Below are 26,786 nucleotides of genomic sequence, written 5' to 3'. Positions count from 1 at the left end.
CTCTCCTTTTTTTTAGATTTTTATCTATTCATAAGAGAGAGAGAGGCAGAGACACAGGCAGAGGAAGAAGCAGGCTCCATGCAGGGATCTTGATGGGGGACTTGATCCTGGGACTCCAGGATCACGCCCCGGGGCCAAGGGCACCAAACCGCTGAGCCACCCAGGGATCCCATATTGTATTTTTTTAAAAAAATTGTTAATTTGAGAGAGCATGAGCCTGGGGGAGGGCAGAAGCAGAGGGAGAAGCAGACACCACTGAGCATGAGCCCTATGCCGAGCTCAGTCCCAGGACCCTGAGGTCATGACCTGAGCTGAAGGCAAATGCTTGACTGAGCCGCCTGGTGCCTCAGAAATTAGGAAATATTTTTATTTTATTTTTTTAAAAATATTTATTCATGATAGAGAGAGGCAGAGACACAGGCAGAGAGATACAGGCTCCATGCACCGGGAGCCCGACGTGGGACTCGATTCCGGGACTCCAGGATTGCGCCCCGGGCCAAAGGTGGGCGCCAAACCGCTGAGCCACCCAGGGATCCCCCAGGAAATATTTTATTTTTTTTTTCCCAGGAAATATTTTAAAAGACAGTTTTTCTTTTCATCCTATCCTTCCTCTGTTCAGTTCTTATGAAGTACAGTAGTCTTTTATCTGTGGTTTTGCTTTCCCTGGTTTTAGTTACCTGTGGTCAGCCATGGTCTGGAAGCAGAAGATCCTCCTGTTGTATGTTCAGACGATCAATAGTAGCCTAACATTACATCACAGTGCTTATGTCCTTCACCTCACTTCATCTCATCATGTAGGCATTTTATCATCTCCCATCATGACAAGAAGGGGGACTACAGTACAGTGAGATATTTTGAGAGACCACATTCATAAAACTTTTATTACTGTATAGTGTTATAATTGTTCTCTTTTGTTATTGTCAGTCTTTACTGTGCCTGATTTATAAATTAAACTTCATCAAAGGCATGTGTGGATAGGGAAGGGAAGAACAGTATATATATGGTTAAGTACTGTCTGGTTTCCAGGCATCTACTGTGGGGTCTTGGAACACATCCTCTGTAGACAAGGGGGAATTACGGTAATGATTGCTAGTAGATTATTAGGTATCCAGGGTTTTTTTTTTTTAAGATTTTATTTATTTGAGAGTAAGAGAGCAGAAAGCAGGGGAGAGGCAGAGGGAGAAGTAGGCTCCCTGCCCATTTGTTATAATTGAACGTAGGTCTCTCTGTCTCATGAATAAATAAAAATCTTTAAAAAAATTTATTTGCAGAGATTGGGACAAAGTAATTTTTGGTAAAAGTCTGTTTCTGTGTTACTTTCTGTTTTCTAATTTTGTGTGGTTCTGTTTTCTCAGTTTACTTTTAAGATTTTATTCATGAAAGAGAGGCAGAGACACAGGCAGAGGGAGAAGCAGGCTCCATGCAGGGAGCCTGATGTGTGACTCGATCCTGGGACTCCAGGATTACACCCAGAGCCAAAGGCAGACATTCGACCCCTGAGCCATCCAGGCATCCCCACAGTTTATTTTATTTATTTATTTATTTATTTATTTATTTATTTATTTATTTATTTATTTATTTATTTTTAAAAGATTTACTTATTTATTCATTCAGAGAGAGTGAAGAGAGAGGCAGACACAAGCAGAGGGAGAAGCAGGCTCCATGCAGGAAGCCTGACGTGGGACTCGATCCCGGGTCTCCAGGATCACACCCCAGGCTGCAGGCGGTGCTAAACCGCTGTGCCACCGGGGCTGCCCCCCCACAGTTTATTTTTAATTAAGTTAGCTAGTCCTTATTTTTTCAACGTTAGCTTCTGGGTTTATTTTAGTTTTTCTCTTTTTTTATTTTAAGATTTTATTTATTTATCTCTGAGAATACACAGAGGAGAGAGAAGCAGAGACACAGGCAGAGGAAGAAGCAGGCGCCATGCAAGGAGCCTGACGTGGGACTCGATCCCTGGTCTCCAGAATCAGGCCCTGGCCCGAAGGCGGCGCTAAACCACTTGAGCCACCTGGGCTGCCCAGTTTTTTTTATCTACTCCTGTATGTTTCAGCTTTCTGTTGGTCTATTTGCTTCATTTTCTAACTTTGAATTGAATGCTTGTTTCCTTTTCCCCCATTGTTATGCATTTAAGTCTGTGAATTTTGTTTTTTTTTAAGATTTTATTTATTTAGAAATAAATAGAGCACAAGTAGAGGGAACAGCAGGGAGAGGGAGAGGGAGAAGCATGCTTCCTGCTGAGCGGGAGCCTGATTTGGGGCTCTATCCCAGGGCCCTGGGATCATGACCTGAGCTGAAGGTAGACTGTTAACCAACTGAGCCACCCAGGTGCCACAAGACTGTGAATTGTCTTTTAAGCACTGCTTTAGCTATAAATTGGATACTGTCTTTTCAGTATTGTAGGCTATAACCATATAAAGCTTTCTATGATCTGCATGGCTATTATAATCTTTTAAATTTTTTTTTTTAATATTTATGTATTTATGATAGTCACAGAGAGAGAGAGAGAGGCAGAGACACAGGCAGAGGGAGAAGCAGGCTCCATGCACTGGGAGCCCGACGTGGGATTCGATCCTGGGTATCCAGGATCGCGCCCTGCGCCTAAGGCAGGCGCTCAACCACTGAGCCACCCAGGCGTCTCGACCCTATGTTATATTTAACACATAATGCAAAACTCATTAAATAATACGGAATCTTTTCCACTTTGTAGTCCCACAGCAATTGGCCTAGTCAAGGCATACCACTCAAATGTTACATAGGCTTCCTAATTAATATTCTTGACTTGAGACTTTTCCTTTTCAGTTCACTAGGCCTACTACTGCTAGTGTTCTGTTTTTGAAACAAATCCCAGTATATAATAACATTCAAATGTTTTAAAGTTCTGTTTATAATCTGTAGCATATTTGAGGCTAAAATCATGTTCTAAACTGCCTTTTGTTAATTCAGCAATTATACATTAAGTATTTACACTGGGAGGCTCTGTGCTTAATGAGAGGGTTATAACCTAAGGAGCAAATTTAATCCTTGCTTTCATGGATATAGTGTGATGGAAAAGAGAGGTAGGAAATAACTAAATATAAATGTAATGGATGTTAGGGTGAAGTACAGAGTGAAAATGGATTGTAATGAGGATTCTAACCTAGTTTGGAGAATTGAGGACAGCTTTCTTGAGAAAGAAGTGCTTTAGTCAAGACCTAAAAAATGAATAGGACTTAGCAAATTAAAAGGGGAAAGGAGGAAGAAGCAGGCTAAGCAAATGCTAGCATGTGAGCCTGAGTAGGTAAATGTTTTTACAAAGAGCCTTTCTAGGAGACTGGAAAGAAAGCCAGTGTGAATGGAGTAATGTAGTTGGAAGGGGAAAGCCACATACACATTTTTGTTTGCCTTTGAAGACTTTGTGCTTAAGGTTATCAGAAATACAGATAGGTTTTAAGCAGAGCATAGCTGTAGGTTTCTAATAAAATCGTTTTGCAGGGTGAGTAATGGTTTGGAGATGGTAAGTGTGGATGTAAGGAGAATAAGGATTGGCTATATAGTCTGGGTCAGACTAGTAGTTTAGTAGCAGAGGGGTTTGAGTAAAGTAGCTGGATTCGAGAGGTCGAATTAACATAGCTTGGTGACAGGATGTAGGAGTATAAGAGCCAAGAATAGTTTCCAGGTTTCTGGCTGGAACAGTTAGATGGATGGATGGCAAAACCATTTATTGGCTTGGAAACAGTTCGGGAGAAAAAGGTTATGGCAGGGTAGGATAAAGACCTCAATTTTGGACCATTGATTTTAATCTTCCTGTGAAACATTAAGGAGTGGTATATAGTAAGTATTTAAGATGCAGGTCTGGTGTATGGAGATCTTATCTGTATGGCTGCTTATTGAAACCCTGAGAAAAGATGAGACTATCTTGGGTGAGAATATAGAAAGCTTAGGACAGAGTTCTGAGGAACTTTGGCATTTAATGTTTGAATAATAAAGGCTAAGAATAGGGATGCCTGGGTGGCTCAGCGTTTGAGAGTCAGCATTTGGCTTAGGGCGTGATCCTGGGACTGGGATCCAGTCCTGCATCTGGCTCTCTGTATAGAGCCTGCTCCTCCCTCTTCGTATGTCTCTGGTCTCTGTGACTTTTGTGAATAAATAAATAAATCTTAAAAAAGGCTAAAATTATTTAGTGATCTTACCTAGGGTCAGGGATCATTTTGAGTGATTTATAAATATGAATTCATTTGAATTGCTAAATATCTGTGATGTAGGCCCTATTTCATAAACACTAAAAATTGAGGTGAGAGAAGTTAATGGAAAAATTACTGGTAAATAAGCAGCTGGGAGAAATGGGAGAAAAATGGAAGTTTAGTGTTATGTATTTATTATTTTAAAGATTTTATTTATTCATGAGAGACACACACAGAGGCAGACACAGGCAGAGGGAGAAGCAGGCTCCATGCAGGGAGCCCGATGTGGGACTCAATCCCAGGATTCCAAGATCACATCCTGGGCCGAAGGCAGGCGCTAAACCGCTGAGCCACCCAGGGATCCCAGTTTAGTGTTATTTTAAACAAAGATTTTTTTGTGGAATCAGGATGTCTTTAATTTGAAGTATTCTGAGAAGTAAACCCAAATGAGAGCTATAGAAGATCCATGGGTTTAAAGGGTGGTGTTGACATTGCTGACATCAGTTATGGTGGAATGGTGGAAATGGAATCAAGGTTGATAAGGGCTAATGAGGAAATGGAGACTGTAGGCATTTTAAATTTTTCTCAGACTTGAAGGAGGTGGTTGCCAAAAAGGCACTTTTTTCCTTATTTAGGCTGGGAGAGACTTGAACTTTTTAATTTAAAGATTTTTATTTGAGAGTGTAGCATGAGCAAGAGGAGCCTGAGGGGCAGAGGGAGAGAGCAGACTTCCTGCTGAGCAGTGAGTCCATTGCAGGGCTGACTCCCAGGATTCTGGGATCATGACTAGAGCTGAAAGGGCAGATGCTTAATCAACTGAGCCACCCAGGTGCCCTACTTGTTAAATGCTGGTTTAAGCATCAAGAGAGGGAGCAACTCAAGATTTTATTTTATTTTTTTAAAGATTTTATTTATTCATGAGAGAAACACACAAAGAGCGAGAAAGGCACAGAGACACAGGCAGAGGGAGAAGCAGGCTCCATGCAGGGAGCCCAATGTGGGACTCCATCCCGGGTCTCCTGGACCAGGCCCTGGGCCAAAGGTGGCGCTAAAACCTCTGAGCCACCCGGGCTACCCAAACTCAAGTTTTTAAAAAATGAGAATCATAGGGCAAGATTTCTTAAGGCATAATTGAAAAGGCACCACCATCCAGAGCACAGTAGGATATCTGTCCCAGTAAACAAAGAAGGGGAAGAAGAAAGGATGGATCCACACTGGATGATGGGATGATGGGAAGTTGAGGTAGTTCCCATCTGATGCTGGGTTTTCTTGAATCCATGTTAATACAATCTGGGAGTAAATATGGGGGGTATTTCTTTCTGGTTTTATATGCCTCTGACGTCTAGAAACTTAACGATTGTGTTGTCTGTGCATTCTTGGTTCTGTAGTTGGAAAGCCTCTTTATATTTTTTAAAATGAAACATATGGTTCCCCCCAAAATGGTATATGTGGGTTATACCACATAATAAAGTGAGCATCAGGGATACCTGGGTGGCTCAGCGGTTGAGCGTCTGCCTTCAGCTCAGGTCCTGATCCCGGGATTCAGGATCGAGTCCCACGTGGGGCTCCTGCGAAGAGCCTGCTTCTCCCTCTGCTTGTCTCTGCCTCTCTCTGTATCTCTCATGAATAAATAAATCTTTAAAAAAAATAAAGTGAACAAGTGAACATCAGATTCCACTCAACTCCAATAGCACGTTATCAGCACCACAGAAGCTCTTTCCAAGTATTTTCTCTTTCCTGTGACCAGACTCTGAACTCCCCACTGCCATTTCTTTGCTTTATTTTAGTACTTTGTTGCTCTTAAATCTGTTATGGTTGCTTTTTTGTACCTTACACTAAATGTTATTGTACTATGTTTTGCAGTTTGCTTTTTTTCATTCATTATACTAAGGATTTTTATATTAATGAAAGTAGTTATATTTTGTTTTTCTTTACTCAGTGGTTTGTAGGTAGATTTTCTACTTTGAGCTATCTTAATATGGTTGAGACAGAAGTCCAAGATTTTTTTCAGGGTATATACATACCTATCATGGGCAGCAGGGTATGTCCATAGTTAACTTCATAGGCAAAAAAACCATACTCTTCCATAATCATTTTACTAATTTATGCTAATAATGATAGTATCATAGGGGTTCTTATTATTCTATTGCTTTGTAAAGACTTAGTATTATCAGACTATTTTTCAGACAGGGATTTTTTTTTTTTAAGATTTTATTCATGAGGGACACAGCGAGGCAGAGATCCAGGCAGAGGGAGGAGCAGGCTCCCATGTCTCCAGGATCACACCCTGGGCTGAAGGCGCTGCTAAACCACTGAGCTACCTGGGCTGCCCCCAGGTGTCCCTCTTTATGTGTTTAGACAAGTTTCCTACCTTATTTTGTTTCATATTCTTGTTCTCCCATGTAGATTTGTTAAAATACCATTAAAAAGTCTATGCTTTCTCTAATTACCAACTTTATTCACCAGTGGAATCTTTTTTTTGTTCATCTACAAAATCCTAACTCCTTTAAATTTACTATTTCTATTACAATATTTAATTTTGACTGTTAAAGGCAATTATTCACAAATCTTTCCTACCATAATAAATTTTTCTTAAAAGATTTACTTACTTGATTTGAGAGAGTGCACATGCCAGTGTGGGGAGGGGCAGAGGGAGAGAATCTTTATAAGCAGACTCCCTGCTGAGAGCTGAGCCCAGTGTGAGGCTCCACCCCAGACCCATGAGATCATGACTTAGGCCAAAACCAAGAGTTGGACACTTGACTGAGCCACCTAGGTGCCCTAGATTTCTTGAAGTTGCTTATTCATCTGTGTGATCCTCATTGTGCTTCTTGTGTACTGTATTTGAGTAGTGAATGAATATTGACAGAGGAATCCTATTGGTTTTTTGCACTTAAAACCTGGTCTCTCTGACCTTACACTTTATAGATAGGGACTCAGATCTATCATTGTGGCTCAGATTTCTAGTAGAAAAATTTAATTAAAAATTTTTTAAGTTTTTAAATTTTTTTGCTGGGGGGTAAAAGGGAGAATCTCAAGCAGGCTCCCTGCTGAGCATGGAGCCTGATGCAGGGGCTCAGTTTCACAACCCCGAGATCATGACCTGAGCTGAAATCAAGAGTCTGATGTTTGACTAAGCCACCCAGGTGCCCCTAAAAATTGAATTTTAATTAAAAAATTAAAAAAAAATTATGAGAGACACAGAAGGCAGAGACACAGAGGGAGAAGCAGGCTCCACACAGGGAGCCTGATATGGGACTCGAACCCCGGACTGCAGGATCACACCTTGGGTGGAAGGCAGGTGATAAATCTCTGAGCCACCCAGAGATCGCCTACAAATTGAAATTTTAAATTTAATTTCATATAACTTTTTGAGTATGTATAATAAATGGCTAGTTCATAAGGTTTTAGGAAATTTCTACTGTTTTTATAGGAACACTTATTTTGACATTTGTACTTAGAAGTTAAGAGAATTGATGTTTTCTTATCCTATTTGGTAGGAAGCGGTAGAGAAATATGAAGAAGTACTACATAACTTAGAATTTGCCAAGGAACTTCAGAAAACCTTTTCTGGACTGAGCCAAGATGTAAGTATATTTTCTTTGCTTTTTCTGAAACCACTTTAACTAATCTTGAAGAAAATATTAATGTCCGTTAGTGACATTCAGTTACTAACCATCTAATTCCTGTTGATAGTTTATCGGGGTTGACAGTGGCTATTGAAGAACTAGTGTTTTCAGATTTCTAGTCTCCAGACAAAGGGTATATGAATGAGTCCCCATGAGTAAATTATTAGTTCTCTAATGTGCATTCAATGTGAAGTTAGAGCAATCATTGAGAAGGGAACCAAAACTTTTGATGGTTACATTTATAAACAAATTTTTATTATTTTTAAAAAATATTTTATTTATTTATTTTTAAGATTTTATTTATTCATGAGAGACACAGGCAAAGACAGAGGGAGAAGCAGGCTCCCCACAAGGAGCCTGATGTGGGACTCGATCCCGGATCCTGGGATTAGGCCCCGAACCGAAAAGGCAGATGCTCAACCACTAAGCCATCCAGGCATCCCAAAGATTTTATTTATTGGAGAGAGAGTGAACAGAGAGAGAGTATACAAGTGGGGAGGAGCAGAGAGGGAGGGAGAAGCACACCTACCCTGAGCAGGGAGCCTGACATGGGGTTCGATCCTGGGCCCAGGATCATGACTTGAGCCGATGGCAAACACTTAACCAACTGAACCATGTAGGCTCACCAGATTTTATATTTTTACAGGAGTTCTGTTTATTTTTTTAGAGAGGAGAGAGTACAAGACGCGCTGAGGGAGAGGGAGAATCTTAAGCAGGCAGCATGGAGCTTGGCATGGGGCTCAACCTTGAGATCATGACCTGAGCTGAAATCAATAGTTGGATGCGTAACCAACTGAGCCACCCAGGCACCACTATGAAAGAAGTCTTAGAATATAGGTTTCTTTTATATAATAGAGGCTTGTGAGCTTAGCATTATTTAATATATAGATAAACAGAATTGATAAACTGTTTCTTGAGACTATGATAGTTATTACCAGGAAGATTTTTGATTCATATTAAATGTAGTTAAGTCTAGTTTCAGTTTGTTAGGTTCTCTGTTGGCAGTGCATTCTTTTATATCTGGCAGATTTAGTCAGTAATATGAAACTTTAAGGATTCTAATGAAGTATTCTTTGCTGCCTTAGAATTATTAGAAGGCCCTGTATAGATCATGTTGTAACAATTAAGGAAATTTTTTTGTAAATTCATTTCTAGTGGGGTGGTCAGAATGCTTCATAAGATGGTGTCTTCCATTTTTGGGGTATTTTCTTTGTGTATAGTGAACTAAAATTCTCTTCTGCTCCTGGCATCAAAACCAACAAATCATTTCTAGGCTGAAGACATCTGCCATCTTAATTCTTGTAATACCGCTGAGATTTATTTAGTTTTGACCCACTTTACTATAAAAATATTTCATTTCTTCCCTCTGGTTAGATGTTTGGAAGTCTACTTCTATAATACTTAAAATTTTCTATTAACTTTTTTACTCAGTTAATTTGATAATTTTAGTTTTTCATTCAGGTATTTATTTTTTCAAAGTACTTTTTAATTCTTTTTAGATTTAAGTTTTGTGAACACGTTCCATGTGCCAGGTACATAAGTAAATTTACTTGATTTTTACAGCAGTCTAGGAAATAGATGCATATAGCTTCATTTTTACATAAAGAAAAGGCTGGGGATCCCTGGGTGGCGCAGTGGTTTGGCGCCTGCCTTTGGCCCAGGGCGCGATCCTGGAGACCCGGGATCGAATCCCACGTCGGGCTCCGGGTGCATGGAGCCTGCTTCTCCCTCTGCCTGTGTCTCTGCCTCTCTCTCTCTCTCTCTCACTGTGTGCCTATCATAAATAAATTAAAAAAAATATTAAAAAAAAAAGAAAAGGCTATCAGTAATTTTCTGATTATTGTGTAGGAGACAATGTACTTTGTTACTTAATATTTGATTAAGTCAACTAATATTTGAGGTCCTGTCATCTGGCAGGCTCTGTGCTGGGCACTAGTGATATATATTGGTAAACAACAGACGTAGTCGCTGTCCTCACAGAGCTGAAACCGAGAGTATGCAAATAATAAAAAGGTAGCCATTTAATGCAACAGGTACTTTGGTAGAGGAAGTTCAGGGTATCCTGAGCCCAAAAGAATATCCACTCCAGCCTTGGGAATGGCTAAAGAGAGATCTGAAGTGATCATGAGATAAATTTAGATGTGCTCAGTGTCAGTTGCCTTTTCCTGTGCCATCATGAAACTGTCCAAGAAAGTCTCATGGAGAGCTAGAATTCTCACCTATTCTCTTTCTTCCTCTCAAGTAGAAACTGAGTTTTGGTAAATGTTATTGGTGTAAGTCCATATTGAGGTCTTGGAAAAGCTTTTCTGAGCCTTTGCCATCCTAAAATATATCCTACCCCCCATAACTCAACCAGTTCATTTCTCATTCTCAAAATTTTACCTTCACCTATTGTCTCTTGCCCCTGATAGAACAAGTTAAATTTATCAAGTGACTTCCATATCCCCTAGAAAGGAATTAATGTCATGAGTCTTTTCCTGAGGTTCCCTCCTATCTTACTCTATTAGGATTTATGAACATGGGTTTTGAGGAGTCTTAAATAAGATAGTATAAAGTACTTTAACCTGCATATAGGAAAGATTTTTTTAGATTTTTGTTTTGTTCTCTTACTCATCATGCCTTGGAAAATATCCAGTGTGATGGATATATTACAGTTAGAAAAACAACTCTGGGGAGAAAAGACCTTTTAGGTTTCTTAAGGGAAATAGGTGGTACTTTTTATTGATTGGTATTTTATAAATGGGAAGCAACATCTGGGACCCATGTGTTATGTCAGACTTGAAGGGATTATGGTTCTGAGCTTTAGAGTAGACTCCTGGCTGCTCAATCTACATACACATTTGAGGGAAAATTTGTTCTGTTAACATCTTTATATGTTTGGTTAGCTAAATATTGAAAAATACGGCTCGAAAAATACGGCTCTGTTTTTCAACCAGATTGGTTGAACTGTTATGAAAATATCTCTTATTTTTACTTAAAACTATTTGTTGGATGTTTTTTAGTACTGTGTTTGTAAGACATTTTATTGTTCTTTGGTTTTTCTTTGTGCTTTAGCCCCTCTTTAGTTGGTTGAAAATTGTTTCATTTATTTTTTTATTTTTTAAAAAAATATTTTATTCCTGAGAGACACACAGAGAGGCTGAGACACAGGCAGAGGGAGAAGCAGGCTCTACCCCATGCAGAGAGCCCGATGTGGGACTCAATCCTGTTTCTCCAGGATCAGGCCCTGAGAAAACAGCTGAGCCACCCAGGCTGCCCCATGGGGTGAAGGCGGTGCCAAACTGCTCAGCCGCTCGGGCTGCCTGAAAATTGACTGTTTTATTTTTATTTATTTTTATTTTTTTAAGAGATTTTTATTTATGTATTCATGAGAGACAGAGAGGCAGAGACACAAGCAGAGGGAGAAGCAGGCTCCATGCAGGGAGCCTGACGTGGGACTTGATCCCAGGACTCCAGGTTCATGCCCTGGACCAAAGGCAGGCACTAAATCGATGAGCCACCCAGGGATCCCCAAAATTGACTGTTTTAGATGAAATATTCTCCTAGAACAAGAAATTAAAACCCCACAAAAACCCAAAACTGCAAAACTAAACTGAAGCATTTTCTTGAAATCCTTGGCCTAAAAAAGGGTTGATATACATAAATAGGGAAATTTTGGGGTTACATACATACATATACATAAAAAGGTAAATTTTGGGGTTAATATGTGCATCAATGAGGTACTTAATTTCTTATGGTGATAACAAGAGGTACTGAGTCTAGTTTGGAGTTGAGAGTCAGATACTTGGACTTTCTCAGCTCTGGTTATCTGAGATGAAGCAGTTTATTTATTACTCCGTCCTTTCTATAACCCCTTTCTACAACGGAAAAGAAAAGGGTTAAATGAGCCTCTCCATTTCCCAGTGAGATGTGCGTAAGAGATTTATCACCTAATCTCAACTCTTTGAGATTAGACTTTTGTGGACTATGAATTGCTAATATGGTGGTAGAGATTTGTCAACTTTAATTAGCATTTGTTTTAACAGCTACTTAAAGCGCAGAAGAAGGCCCAGAGAAGGGAACATATGCTAAAACTTGAGGCCGAGAAGAAAAAACTTCGTACTATACTTCAAGTTCAGTATGTATTACAGAACTTGACACAGGAACATGTACAGAAGGATTTCAAAGGGGGCCTGAATGGTGCAGTGTATTTGCCTTTAAAAGAACTTGACTACCTCATTAAATTTTCAAAACTGACCTGCCCTGAAAGAAATGAAAGTCTAAGGTAAGCTAATGAAAATACTTCCCTAAAAGAGAATATATAACATTTTAGCCTAGCTTTTTAGTTTCATATATTTATAATGTTTATGTATGTATACATACACATGTATGTATTATAGTGTGTATTATATATAGACACACACAGAGGAATTGAAAAAACATTCATTTGATTCACCATGAGAAATGGCCAGACCAGACGGTGACAAGATTGATAGGTTGTCTAGAAGGAAAATCAATTTGATCTCATTAACATGATTTTTTAAATTGTAACATTGATTTTTAAGATGATGTCTTACCAAGTTTTGCTTCTCTGAGTACTAACCATAAAACTAATTATGTACTATACTTAGTTTCTTTATTTGTAATTATCTCAGGCTGTTGTATTACCTGAGAGTCTTTACCTTCTTACTACTGCTATTCTTTTTTTTTTTTTTACTACTGCTATTCTTAAGTGGAGGTAATAAAATATACTTGGCCAGTATCATTAAACATTCAAAGTGGGAATTATTTGGTGGTCTTATGCTATGAATAAATATTGAGAAACACATCAGGTAATTTAAGAGACAAAACCAGCAAATGGAGGCTACCCAATTTTAACCTCTGTAGTTAACCATTTGTTGTTTTTGATTTATGGAGGAAATCAGCTAATGAACAGATCTCTGTACTTTGTTAAATAGTCCTTCCAGTGTTGTATCTGTTGGCCATACTAAAGCAGAGTCAGATTTTAGTTGTTGCTGGAAATCAGTCCTGTATCAGGAAAAAACAATAACCTTAATTATATGCATATATATATATCATAGCTATATATATTTAAAAAATTTCCATTCTGACAGCCTAGTTGATCATCATCATCTGGTTGCTTCCTTCTCTAATTTCACTTTAATGGATTTAGGAATTTCTTATTTTTTAAGGATTTATTTATAGATTCATGAGAGACACACAGAGGTAGAGACGTAGGCAGAGAGAGAAGCAGGCTCCCTGTGGGGATCCTGATATGGGTCCCTGGGACCATGACCTGAGCCAAAGGCAGACACTCAACCACTAAGCCACCCAGGCCCTAGTTTAGCTTACTTTAAAATGTATAAGTGAAATACGAAAAAATAAACTGTCTTCAAAGTCAGATGCAGTTCTTAATATTATCATTCCACTCTTCTTTCATCCAGGACTGTATACTTAATAATGAAAGACGCTGCATTTTGGTCTATGCCTTAATAGTTTTGTCTGGTAAAATATTTTAGTTTTAATGGAAAATGCTTATTTGAAATCCCTAAATGGACAATTAGTCATCTTTTATAAAATTTCAACTTTTCAAGAGAGTAAAAAGATAAAATTTAACATTGTCTTGACTGTTGATGAGTTATATTGTATAAATTGTGTTGCTCCGTGTGTGTGTGTGTATGCATACATATGAATGTATATGCCTCTAAAGCTCCTTTGTTCTGCTTTTCCTTGTCAGTGTTGAAGACCAGATGGAGCAGTCATCCTTGTACTTTTGGGACCTTTTGGAAGGTAGTGAGAAAGCAGTGGTAGGAACGACATGTGAGTTTCCTCTATTCTGGACTTAATGTAGTAAATACTACACTTTATGTTTAGAAGTTTAATATATTAATGACTGAAACTGTCAGTCCATAAGAACTTACATGTCTAGTGATACTATATTGGGAGAATGATCTCTGTTTAGGTCTCTTAAAAGCAGCTAATGTGTAATTGTACTCACTAAAATGGAACCTAGGAAGTTTTGAAGCAGCAAAGTCACTATAATTTGGGAACAAGAACTAAAGACTGGTCCTGGCTTGGACATTTTGCGGTTCAGTTCTCTGCATGGCAGTACCTATTCTGTTTCAGAATCTTAAATCCACACATTGTTAATAGTAAGGCTTATCTACGAGATATGCCTATGAAAATATGAATGGTATGGCTACATAGTTTATTGAAGCATGGTAGTCTATCCTTATGGAAATGATCTGGAGAGAGAGTCCTTTTGGCTTCCTAAATAGACTTTGACCAAATGACTAAGTACACATGGACATGAAGTACATAGTTTGGTGTGCTAGGTTAGAATAATGAAAACCCTAGAAGCTAGTATACTTTTTTGTTAGTCACTGCTTCCTTTTTAAAAATACCTAAGTATGTAGTAGAACTATCTCAAAATTTCTAAGTCCTTTCAAGTTTAAATCATAGAATTTTTTCTTGTTTGGAATGCAAAATAATGCAAATAATTTTGGAGCATAGTTTAGCTTTTTTTTAGTTTAGTATTTTTTATAAAATTAAGTGTACACTTAACTATATGACCAAGTAATTACACTTCTGATACCCAAGAGAATTGTAAATATACGTTCACATAAGTACTTATACGTGAATGTTCATATCAGCTTTATTAATGATAGCTCCAGACTGAACACAGCCTAGATGGACATCAATTTATAATAAAGAAAATGTGGTATATCCAGTTAGTAGAATCTACCCAGTAATAAAAAAGGAATGAACTATTGATACATGTAACAACATGGATGTGAATCTCAAAATAATTATGCTGAATGAAAGAAGTCACACCACAAAATGAGTACATACTCTGATTCCATTTATATAGAATTCTAGAAAAAACTAGAGGAATATGTCAGTGGTTCCCAGGGAGTGGGGTGAAGGGGATTGATATAAAAGGGGCATAAGGGAACTTTTGAGTTGATGAAAATGTTTTATATCATGGTTCTGGTGGAAGTAATGTGATTATGTATCTGTTAAAACTGTATACTTAAAATGACTGAACTTTGTATAATACTTCAAAATTGATTAAAAAAAAATCTATGTCATAGTACTGCTCTGGAAGTAATAACAGACCCAAATCAAGTATGGGTATGGGCACTCAAATTTGGGAATTATATTTTTAGTTGAAATAGATTTTAGATCTATTTATGGTGTAGTGACTTCATCATTTAAGTTTTTTCTCGTTAATCGAATGGTGATACGTGAGGAGTCACAGTATAATTCAAGAGTAAAATCTATATCATGGGATTTTGTCGTTTAAAATCCTTTAGAGATTGTCCAAGGGAGTTTCCTACTGGTTATGCTTGAGGAACTTTCACTTGTCTATAAAATGATAATTAACTTGGAAGGTAGAATAGTTGCTAGTTGTGATGTTTTGGGGACAGATAGGAGAAATGGCTTCTCTCTCAGTTCTGGAAACAGATGTGTGCTTTTGTAACATTAGTCTTTAATCTCTGGTTTTAGTCATTTTTCAAATGGTAGAAATGGAGACCTAGAGAAACTTAAGTGACTTGCTAAATTTTGGGATTCTGATCTTCAAAATTTATATTGATTCAGCATGCAACAAAGATGGACTGCTAATTTCCCTTCATGGTACTGACCAGTTCTTTGAATCGCCCCAATGTAGGATATTATAATGACATACTGTAACTAGGATAAAATTATATTAGAATATCTGTTCCAAATAATTTCCATGAACTATTAGGTTATGTGATAACTAAGTCTTAATCACTCTTTCTTAGACAAACACATGAAAGATCTGCTGTCTAAATTGCTGAACTCAGGCTATTTTGAGAGTATCCCAGTCCCAAAAAATGCTAAGGAGAAAGAAGTATCATTGGAGGAAGAAATGCTAATAAAATCAGAGAAGAAAAAACAATTATTGAAAACTGAATCTGTCAAAGAGTCAGGTTTGTTGTGATCTCAGAAATTCTTTGTAGTGGTTGCATTTTTAATACACAAAATGAGTCAAATCTTTGTTAAAGGATTGCCTTATATTAATTTTGTTAATTTCTACATGCATGGAAATCTTACAGCAGGGTAAGCTTAGGTTTAGCATATGTCTAAAGGCTTTATTACCATGATTTACAGAGTGAATCTTAACAGAAACATAAGGTTATCCTTTGTTATAAGGGAATACACTGTTCAAATGAGACCTTTATGGAATTTGAATGGATCTCTTGGTTAAGTTGTTGGTAAGGTAATTCCATTTAAAATTGTTTTTCAAAATATTCATAGTAGAATTTAAAAATGGTGGTAGAATGAGAATATAAGTAATCGAGGGTTAACGTTCAGAAAAAATGTGCCAAAGTCAGTAAAGGAAGTAAACTTCAAAATTCCACTTTTTCCAGGGGGAGAAATACTTTGAGTAAATGGGCTTTTGTTTTGCTCTTGTTTTGGGACTCAGTTTGTTTATAAAATAGCATTTCTATGCAGGTAGTCCAGGGCGGGGTTCTAGTGGCCTTTACTAGCATGATTCAAATTATTTCTTATGTTTACTTTCTCATGTTAAGAACTAATACTAAGTCTAAAAAAAAAAAAGAACTAACAATAAGTCTAATACTTCAGTGTGTCTATTCCCTTACCACCTTCCATCCTTACACTGGCTTTTAGGAGTCCTTTAAGGGCCTGTAAGAGGCCTTTTAGGCCTCCGTTTCAAGCTGAGATGACTAATTTTTACCTCAGGCCTGGAGGTATAGTTTCAACTTGAAAGAAGCTGTATCTGTGTGTAAGACGAAATAGTCTTATTTTCAACCAAAAATCAGTTTTTAATTGGAACTTGACTTTAGAAAAGTGGCACATGCGAGGAGCTGCTAGCTTCAGCTAGCTTTAGACTACATGCTTTTGACCAATAAGTAATAGTGGGGATTACTCCTGCCATGAATATATTTCATTGTATTATCCTTTTTCTGTAACTCTTGGGAAATCTGTTACTAGAATGAATTAAAGTTGTAATCAGCCTAAAAATATGTGGCTTATTTAGTATTTATTTAATACTCAAGGGGGTATTATCTTTCCAGAGTCTCTTATGGAACTTGCACAGCCAGAGATACAACCCCAAGAGGTAAGTTTCTGAAAGGTAATTTGCTGATTGGTTTTTAAGACTTTTGCATTTTGCTACGTTTAGGAGCTGAGGCTCTGGAACTAGATTTTTTAAGCTTGAAACCTGGCTTTGCAGCTTACTAGCTTAGGGACTTTGGGTCCAGCTGTGTCTGTTATCCTCATGTAAAGTGGGGATAATAGTAATTTCTGCCTCATGTTGCTATGAGGATTAAAGGGGTTCAATTCTAAATTACTTAGAATTTGGCCTGGTACACAATAACTGCTGTTCTTGGCCCTGGTGTTAGAATTTGAAGACGGGGTAGATTTGGTCAGAACTTATATTGGTAATAGAGTATTTGTTCTTTTTCTGAAGCGACATTAAAATTCCTGGAAGCTGAAAAGAATGGAAGAGTCAAAGTACATGGTTTGTGTAATAGAAATAAAAGGCTGGTAATTCAGGAAACCTAAGGCTTAAGGTTAACTAGTATAGATGTGTGCATTTGAACTATCCTCTGCCTTAATATTTTAGGACGTCAGGTGGATAGTGAGTAATCTAAGGTTGGCAGAGGCGAATAACCTTGGTAAAATCCTGAAACAAGCAAAAGTAGCACTGTGTGATGTGCAGTTCTGACTAGTTTTGGATAAGTCAAGTATAGATTGCTACCTTTGAAGTATCAAAGGTTGTATTTCTGTTGAGAGAAAAGGAATGGATAAATAAGTAGGATGTTCTTTTCAAATAGGATAAGGACAGAAGTTTCCTGTTAGCACAGTGACTCAGACTAGGGGACGTAGGAATACTAAGAGTAGTGTTCCCCCTTGAGGTCTTTTACAGATTTTGTAACTCAAGCATGTTTTTTCCTCTGGTCTAGTTTCTTAACAGACGCTACATGACAGAAGTAGATTATTCAAGCAAACAAGATGAAGAGAAATCTTGGGAAGCAGATTATGCTAGAAAACCAAATCTCCCCAAATGTTGGGATATGCTTACTGAACCAGATGGTCAGGAGAAGAAGCAGGAATCCTTCAAGTCCTGGGAGCCTTCTGTTAAGCACCAGGAGGTATCAAAGCCTGCGGTTTCCTTAGAACAGAGGAAACAGGATCCAAAACTCAGGTCTACTCTCCAGGAAGAGCAGAAGAAGCAGGACGTATCTAAACCCAAGCCAGCTTCTAGCCAGTGGAAGCAAGAAACTCCTAAATCCAAAACAGGATATATTCAAGAGGAACAGAAGAAGCAGGAGACACCAAAGCCTTGGCCAGTTCAGCTGCAGAAAGAACAGGATCCAAAGAAGCAATCTCCAAAGTCTTGGACACCTTCTGTGCAGAATGAACAGGACATCACCAAGTCATGGACCACTCCCATGTGTGAAGACCAGGATTCAAGACAGCCAGAGACTCCAAAATCCTGGGAAAACAGTGTTGAGAGTCAAAAACACCCTTTAACACCACAGTCACAGATATCTCCAAAGTCCTGGGGGGTAGCTCCAGCAAGCCTCATACCAAATGACCAGCTCCTGCCCAGGAAGTTTAATACAGAACCCAAAGATGTGAGTTTGTACCAGTCTACTTTGGTCAATGTAGGCATTAATAAAGACTTGGGGTAATAATTCTTTAGTCCTCTTTTTTTTTTTTTTTAAATTCTTTAGTCCTCTTAAAGATTCTACAAAACCATGTTAAATTAATGTGTAAAATGTTTCACTTAACTCTAATGCGTAAGAAAATTGGGAGTAGACCTAGTCTGTGTTTTGAGCCTAACCTGAGATGAAATTTCCAGTTAGAAAATATTGTTTGAATGCCAAAATTTTAATGACACGGCACGATGTGAAAATAATGGATAGTTCAGACAAGACCATAATACGAACAAGTGAGAAGTCTAAATGTATTTCATAGAATGAGGGGCTTGTTTTACTGTAAGTCACTCATTGTCTTCGACCTGGCACACAGATGACCTTTTCTTTTTTTAATATTTTATTTATTCATAAGAGACACCGAGAGAGGCAGAGACATAGGCAGAGGGAGAAGCAGGACCCCGCAAGGAGCCCGATGTGGGACTCGATCCCAGATCCCGGGATCAGGACCTGAGCCAAAGGCAGACGCTCAAATGCTGAGCCACCCAGGCATCCCAAGATGACTTTTTCTGACAGAAGTTACATTTCTCTATATTTTCTTGCTTCTCTTTCACTCATTTATAATCACTCAGATTAGCCTGTACTATTGTTGAAGAAGGTACATGTTGGTTGCAGATATTCTAGAAAGTTGGGTAGGATCCAGAGAGAGAGAGAGAGGCAGAGAGAGACATAGGCAGAGGGAGAAGCAGGCTCCATGCAGGGAGCCTGATGTGGTACTCGATCCTGGGACTGATCCTGGGATCACACCCTGAGCTGAAGGCAGACGCTCAACCGCTGAGCCTCCCAGGCATCCCAGAAACTTCTTTTCTTCCCAGTGTTGTCTATCTCTGTCTGGTAGTCTTCCCCATACTTCAATGCCATTTTAGCCAGAGTCTTTCTGATAAATCTTTGGCCCTCTAACAGAATGAAAAACATTTGCTTGGAAAAATCAAAGCATTGCATTTTATAAATAATCTCTACCTCAGTCTCTACCTCATGGGAAGAGAATTTTAGAGTTGTCTGCTTTTGCTAGCCTTTCTTCCTCTTTTCTTCAAGTGCTAATATCGATTTTAAAACTTTTCTCACCCTGTAGAAGATTGATAACCAGATATCACATAGCAGTAATTGTAATATGACAACTATTTTGAGAAACTTATTTTAAAAACCCAATTTAAAATTCCATTAGGTTTAGCAGTGGTGAGCCTTTACTATACCAGAGGAGTGTGCTCTTTGTTGAATAGTATTTAAAATCAAGAGTGCTGATTGGAAAGGCCAAAACTCATTTAATTTGCTTTTATGGTATAGACAGTATTATACTGAAACTGCAGGGCCTTTCAGTGACTGAGAGGATACTTTCCTGTACAATACACTATCTTGCAATCTCAGCTGCCTAAGTACAGTCAAGGGCAAAATCAAGTTCAGAGCTAAAAGACTAGATAACATGAAATTAATCACTGAAGTTCCTGCTTTCCTCCTTTCATATATTCACTTAGGGTCTACTAACTGATTTTATGACACTCTTGACCAGCTTAGCTTTGTGACTTTCCCAGTGAATTGGAAAGTGGAGAAGAGTTGCTGGTAGGCGAGGCACACCAACAGCTGTAAGGAGTTAACTATATGAGCAGTGGGTTTAATTCATGGTATATGGTATTCATAAGCCATTTAACATGAAGGCTAACCACTGCATAAACATTAGTAGCCCCCCAAAGTAAACTTACTTCATAACAAAATGTGTATTTCCTCAATAGGATATATATGTATACATTTTTACATCATAATGTTTTTTTTTTTTTTTTTTTTAAATTTATTTATGATAGTCACACAGAGAGAGGCAGAGACATAGGCAGAGGGAGAAGCAGGCTCCATGCACCGGGAGCCCGACCTGGGATTCGATCCCAGGTCTCCAGGATCGCGCCCTGGGCCAAAGGCAGGCGCTAAACCGCTGCGCCACCCAGGGATCCCTACATCTTCATGTTAAATGTCTGAGATAAGACATTTAAAAATGAGAATGGTGGTAGTAATTTTTTCTCAGAGAAATCATTTATGTGTCTTACAGCTAGTGGCATCTTATTATAAAGGACATAAGCTGATTGTGTACAATGAAAAAACTTTTCTCAAAGAAGTTCTGTTATTCTGGGTATTCCCTTTAAAAAGGATAATTTAGAAATATTTTAAGATGTTCTGAAGCGGAGAAAAGTGTTTAAACTTTATTTAGAAAATGTATTTATATGGGAATTCTTTACCTGAGATGAATCTGATAAATGGGCTTTGCTAAGTGTTTCGATTTTATTAAGATGTAGCTAAGATGAGTTTCTTGAATTAGGCTGTTCAATGTGAGTTTCACTCTTACGTTATGGGTTTATTTTGTAGGTGCCTAAGCCTATGCATCAGCCTGTAGGTTCTTCCTCGACTCTTCCAAAGGATCCAGTATTGAGGAAAGAAAAACTGCAGGATCTGATGACCCAGATTCAAGGAACTTGTAACTTTATGCAAGTATGAGTCATTCTTTTTTTTTTTTTTTAAATTTTATTTATTTATTTACAATAGAGAGAGAGAGAGAGAGAGGGGCAGAGACACAGGTAGAGGGAGAAACAGGCTCCATGCACCGGGAGCCCGACGTGGGATTCGATCCTGGGTCTCCAGGATCGCGCCCTGGGCCAAAGGCAGGCGCTAAACCACTGCGCCACCCAGGGATCCCCAGTATGAGTCATTCTTAAATGAATCTTGAATGATATTCCTGGGGCTATTAGCTTCTGATCTGAAGCATTATGATGACGTTGTTAAGAGCATAGATTCTGGTGTTCAGAATGCAAGTGAATCTGGCTATGCCACTTCCTAGCTTTTATATTTTAGGGAAGTTACTTCACTCTCTGCCTCTTTTTTGAAAAAATGAGGATGATGGTTCTTTGTTGAAATAAATTGAATTAAACATGTAAAAACTATTAGTGCTTGAATATAATTTCTACTGTAGATCATGGCTAGTTACCACTGTGAGGATCTACTCTGTGCTTGGTTGGTATGCTGGTAGGTGCTATTGTGTCTAGAAAATTGCAACACAATTATTGCCTTCAAGGAATTGATGTTGTAGTTGTAGAAGATTGTAGTGTTATGGCAATAATGAAGTGCAAAATTGTCATATAGTCTTACAAAACTTCAGAATAGTATGATCCTACTGAGGAAGTAGACATATTTTTGTGTAAATAAAAAGATCTTAAACTTTGGGAATAGACCTGCATTTCTTCTTTTTTTCAGACCTGCATTTATTTAAATCCCAATTTTGCTGTTCGCTAGCTGTAAAATCTGTGGCAATTTATTTAGCTTGTAACCCTCTTCTAAAATGAGGGAGTTCCTTACCCCGTTATATTAAGATAAATGAAAGAACTAAACTGTACAAGTGTACACTAATAACTACAGTGTAGCTTAAGTATTCAAAAGGCTGGAAACATTTCTAGGAGAACCAAGATAGGCAGATGGGAGAAGAGAATGGTTGCTCTTTAGGAAAGGTTTAATAATAGCATGAGCCAGTTTAGTGGTTGAGATAATTAAACCCTCATTGGTTGGGCATAATAAAAGTGAAAATACAGGATTTTAAAAAACATTTATTTATTCATGAAAGACACACAGAGAGGCAGAGACATAGGCAGAGAGAGGGAAGCTCCATGCAGGGAGCCTGATGTGGGACTGGATCCCAGGACTCCAGGATCACACCTTTAGCCAAAGGGAGGTGCTCAACCGCTGAGCTACCCAGGCATCCCAAGGTTACAGGATTAATGTGTATGCTTAAGACCTCAAGTCAGGTGTTTTGTTTTTTTCCCCAAGGTAAGCCTTACAAATACTTGAAATAATTCTAAGGTTTGACAGTTACTTTAGATTTTATTTTTAACTTTTTTTTCTCTTAAGACTAAATTGTAATATATTGTGATAGTTATTAGCTAGATTCTTATAGCTAATAGCTATGGATAGCATCATGAATAATGTTAATAGCTTTAAAATGAATAATTGTTTCTAGTCATGATTTAGTTTTGTCTTTAGGAGTCTATTCTGGATTTTGACAAACCTTCAAGTGCAATTCCATCGTCACAACCGCCTTCAACTACTCCAGGTAGCCCAGTAGGTATGTAATCATCCTTGATACTTAGAATAAACATGTATAGGATAAATAGATGAGTCTTGTACAAATTTTACTCTGTATTTTAGGGGTTAAACTATGTGCACTAGTTTATTCTAAATATATCTATATGTCATCGGTTACATAAGGGTAAATTCCATTAAGACATAAGTGTACTCCTTTGGCCTGTTTGCATTTTAGAAAACGTATCCAGATGGATGAAGAAATGTGCAATGACCGTTTTTGCAATTTTTAATGTTATTTTTGAAGTGACTGGAGTCCCTTTGACTATAAATCTAGTGTTGAAACTTTTCAATCCTAATTATGAGTGTACCTCAGTGATATTTAGTATGCTGATTAACACATTAACTAATGATGGAGCCTAGAATTAAATCTGGTCTGACGTACAAACTTTAGGCTTCTTGCTTTACAATAATTTATTTCAGGGAGGAATGAGGTAATTGAAGCCATAGTCCGGTTGTAGTGAGCAGCAGACACCAAGTAGAAGATTGGTGTAGTAATTCTGTGTGAAGTAAGGCGAAGAGCGTAATTAATAAAAGTGATGGACATTAATAAGATACCAAACAAAAACTGTATAATTGAAAAAGTATATTAACGTACATGATCAAAGAGGAAAAGAACCTGGAAGGGACCTATGACCCAGATAAGACTTATTTTTGAAATTTGGAACTTGAGTAGCAGTTGATTACTATTAACGATAGCTCAGATCTTCCAGATGACTATTACTAGTTATTTTTTTAAAGTAATAGTTCTTTTGGAAGCCTCAAAATGCTGCTTTACTTGTTTAACCTCAAAACATTGTGTATCACAGAAGGGATTAATATCCTGTTCTTCAATTCTTTGTGAGTTTTTAGAGCTCTAAAATAGAATAGAAAAATTCATGATGAACTTGATTCTATTCTAAAATAGAATAGAAAAATTCATGATGAACTTGATCTAGTTCTTTTGGCTACTGCTTTTTTTGTAAAGTAATAACTTTAGTTTCTACTCAGTTGAGATGCATAAACTTTTATCCCTCAGTAGTTTACTGTTTATTTCACTATCTGCAGCATCTACAGAACAAAATTTATCCAGTCAAAGTGATTTTCTTCAAGAGCCATTACAGGTAACTTTTCCAAAGTAATCTATCTTTGCTATTTTTTTCCTGTTTTGTTCTTCTGGGAAGAAACTCTTGATTTGGTAAGAATGATCAGACTTGCTTATTTCTAATATACCTAAATAAATTATTGACAGTGTTCTAAGGATATCTAGCTTTTTAGATTAAGTACAACTGGTCCTCAAAAGGTTACCTAATGACTATGGGGAAGACCTCTGTTAAAATAGAGAAGGCTAGCTGATTTTAATAAGGAAAAGCAAGACTAAAAAATTCAGAGGTACCTTGTCTGGAAATCTTAACTTTGCCATTGAGCTACCTGTCACTTGGTATGGTAGCACAGTAAAGGGTCTAAAAAAAAAGCTACTAATTTTGTTAAACCCATGGTTAGCTAATCTCCCACCTCCCTCCACACGTAAGAGTTAACATTCCGAGGAACTGATTTTCACGGAACATACTTAGAGATCCCTTAGGGACCAGATCATTGAGATCCCTGATGCCACATTACAATTCCATCAGTAGTAAGTTCAAGGTTTGCTAGTTTTCTGTTCATAACTTAAAAAAAAAACTCATCATCTTCCTGAAAACCTTATTGCAGTTTTCTTAATAGTAACAGCTCTGACAGGTTAAATATTTTGACCAGATGGCTCAACAGTTGTTGCCTTTCTGTCCAAAAACTTCTGAGTAAATACCATTTGTTTACAGTAGTTTATATTTAGTTAGATGTGTGGCTCAGTTTTCAAAATACATTAAGCTGAGTCCTCACTCCACTCATTGCTATAAAGGCTCCATTTTATCCCTTCTAGCTGTTAAGGTTCTACATGAGGCTTTCATTTGACAAGTTAAATTTTTTTGGGAAAATAATGGTCTTTAAATACTTTAAAGATTTTACTTATTCATGAGAGATGGGGCAAAGACACAGGCAGAGGGAGAAGTAGGTTCCATGCAGGGAGCCTGATGTGGGACCCATCCAGGGACTTAAGGATCAAGCCCTGAGCCAAAGGCAGATGTTCAACAGCTGAGCCACCTAGGTGTCCCACATCAGAAGCTCACTTTAATAATAAAGTTATATATTCCCAGAAATCATGGACCCTATCGGATCATAATTTCCAGAGGTGTTACCTAGCCATCTATATTTGAAATGAGCTTCCTGGATGAATCTGCACATCCATTTTTTTGGGAATCACTGGTCTCTACCATCATGTTTACTCAATACTTAAAACTACATTCAGCTGGTCTACTTGAAGAACAATAGTTTGGACGCAAGATCGGCAATAACTTGTAAATAATAGTAAGGTGAAGAATGTGTTATTTTGTTAAGTGCATCTTTTAACTCAAAAACGAAAGCTTAAGTATCAAATACCCTGAGTTGTCTTAACATAGCATTTAGAAGTCTTTCTCTGGCAATTGAGTTCTGTCCCTACAATGCGAGTCTGAATTATTTTGGACAGTCGTCTCATTATTTTAATGAGAGGGCTAGAAGAAAGGCCTAGTTTTAGAAAGACTACAGCTTCGTAATAGTTCTATTATTTTGGTAAGGTCTAAATTATAACTATTTATTTAGGTATATAAAATGTTCTATAGGATTTCAGACTTTTCATAAGAGCTTTTTAAAACTTGGTCTTTGTCTCCCTCCCAAGAAGTGGCCTATTACAATGACCCCATCTAGAAGGTCACTGAAACACTACTCTGGATATTTGGTTGCCATTCATTAGTTTCCAGTTTACCCATTCATTACTCGGGCTTCTAAGAATCCCATCAAAGCATTCATTTATTTATTAATTTATTTTTTTCCACATCAAAGCACTTAAAAGGAGTTGATTCACTGACACTTCAGAGCTTGAGATTGCTAGATTTTTATAGATCTTGGTTATATTCTAATATTGTTATACTACAATTCTTTTTTAGCCACTCTCATAGCTTATCAGTTATAATTGTCTCCACCCTTAGTTCCTACTCTGCTTTCTCAATTTTTGTTTTATAAATATTATTAGCGGTAATTTTTGTTAGAATTTTGGTGCGACTGATTTATGTAGAGCGGATCCTTTCTATTTACCTCTTTAAGACATTGGGAGCACTGAGAGTGAAAACATGGTTATTATGATCCCTGGCAGAGCTGTGTCTAGAGTGTTAAATGTACCTTGAGCTGCTTCTGGTGAACTGCTATTGAGTGCCAGATAGAAAATCTGGCCCCAGGTTTCCAGGGCCAAGAATCTTGTTAAGTGAGGACAGGATTAGAGTGTAGCTTTGGTGACCAGCCCTGGAATAGCTAACTGCTTGGGTTTGACTCTCAGCTCTAACACTTAACTTTTGTGTGATCTTGGATAAATTACCTAGCCTTTCTTTGCCTCTGCCTTATTGTCAATATAAGGGGAATGGTTGTATCTGCCTTACAGGGTTATTGTCAGGATTAAATGTATTAATAAAGTGTTTAGCATGGTACTTGGCAGTAGTGAGTGCTTGGTAAGAGTAACATGTTAGGAAGCCTATGGCCCAGGAAATAAAGTGAACAAAATATGCTTTTTTTATAATGTTTTATATTTCCCTGTGTCTAGGCTGCTTCTTCTTCAGTTACTTGTAGCTCAAATGCTTGCTTGGTCACTACCGATCAGGCTTCTTCGGGATCTGAAACCGAATTTATGACCTCAGAGACTCCTGAGGTAATAAGAGACCAATTGTCTTAATTTCTTTTCTGTCTTAAAGAATAGCAGAACCAACTTACCTTATGCATTATGGGCACAATCAGTTGAATGATTTAATATCTGTACTAATGTATTGCTTTCTGTAGATGTTATGGTCCTGGAACTTACACAGGTAACTTTGCTATATAAATGGACTTAATAGTGTATTGCCTTATCATATACAACAAATATGTCTAAATTGCTGATGTTGAAAAAGATGAAAAGTTCTAGATAGGATTAGGTCAAGTTTCTCATATTTTTATATCAAAGGAATTCTTAGAAAAATCTACTTATGTAACTGAAGACTCAGTAAGTTTATAGTGTTAGTATTAGCACTGTCTCCATTGGAATGAGTTACATTCTCTTTTTTGCTAATTTTGTCAGTATTTTGACAGTACAGTTGATCCTTGAACAACATGGG

General features: G+C 37.7%; 1 protein-coding gene across 10 annotated transcripts in view; it reads left to right on the top strand.

Moving 5' to 3' along the window:
* The window catches only part of CAPRIN2 (caprin family member 2), a 44,649-nt gene that overhangs the window by 5,789 nt on the left and 12,074 nt on the right, over positions 1 to 26,786 (top strand). For 6 of the 10 annotated variants that reach the window (XM_055318695.1, XM_055318694.1, XM_055318691.1 and 3 more), the window contains exons 4-13: positions 7,664 to 7,750; positions 11,818 to 12,056; positions 13,509 to 13,591; positions 15,559 to 15,726; positions 16,837 to 16,880; positions 17,728 to 18,402; positions 20,833 to 20,955; positions 22,495 to 22,576; positions 23,641 to 23,696; positions 26,240 to 26,344. In XM_055318695.1, the coding sequence (XP_055174670.1) occupies positions 7,664 to 7,750; positions 11,818 to 12,056; positions 13,509 to 13,591; positions 15,559 to 15,726; positions 16,837 to 16,880; positions 17,728 to 18,402; positions 20,833 to 20,955; positions 22,495 to 22,576; positions 23,641 to 23,696; positions 26,240 to 26,344 (1,662 nt within the window). Of the gene's footprint in view, positions 1 to 7,663; positions 7,751 to 11,817; positions 12,057 to 13,508; positions 13,592 to 15,558; positions 15,727 to 16,836; positions 16,881 to 17,727; positions 18,403 to 20,832; positions 20,956 to 22,494; positions 22,577 to 23,640; positions 23,697 to 26,239; positions 26,345 to 26,786 lie in introns of those variants that run through there. The other 4 variants (XM_055318693.1, XM_055318698.1, XM_055318697.1 and 1 more) reach the window with 2 other exon arrangements.

The sequence above is a fragment of the Nyctereutes procyonoides genome, unplaced genomic scaffold (genome assembly GCF_905146905.1).
Source record: "Nyctereutes procyonoides isolate TBG_1078 unplaced genomic scaffold, NYPRO_anot_genome, whole genome shotgun sequence".
Lineage (NCBI taxonomy): Eukaryota > Metazoa > Chordata > Mammalia > Carnivora > Canidae > Nyctereutes > Nyctereutes procyonoides.
This window is presented reverse-complemented; position numbering and strand designations above follow the sequence as displayed.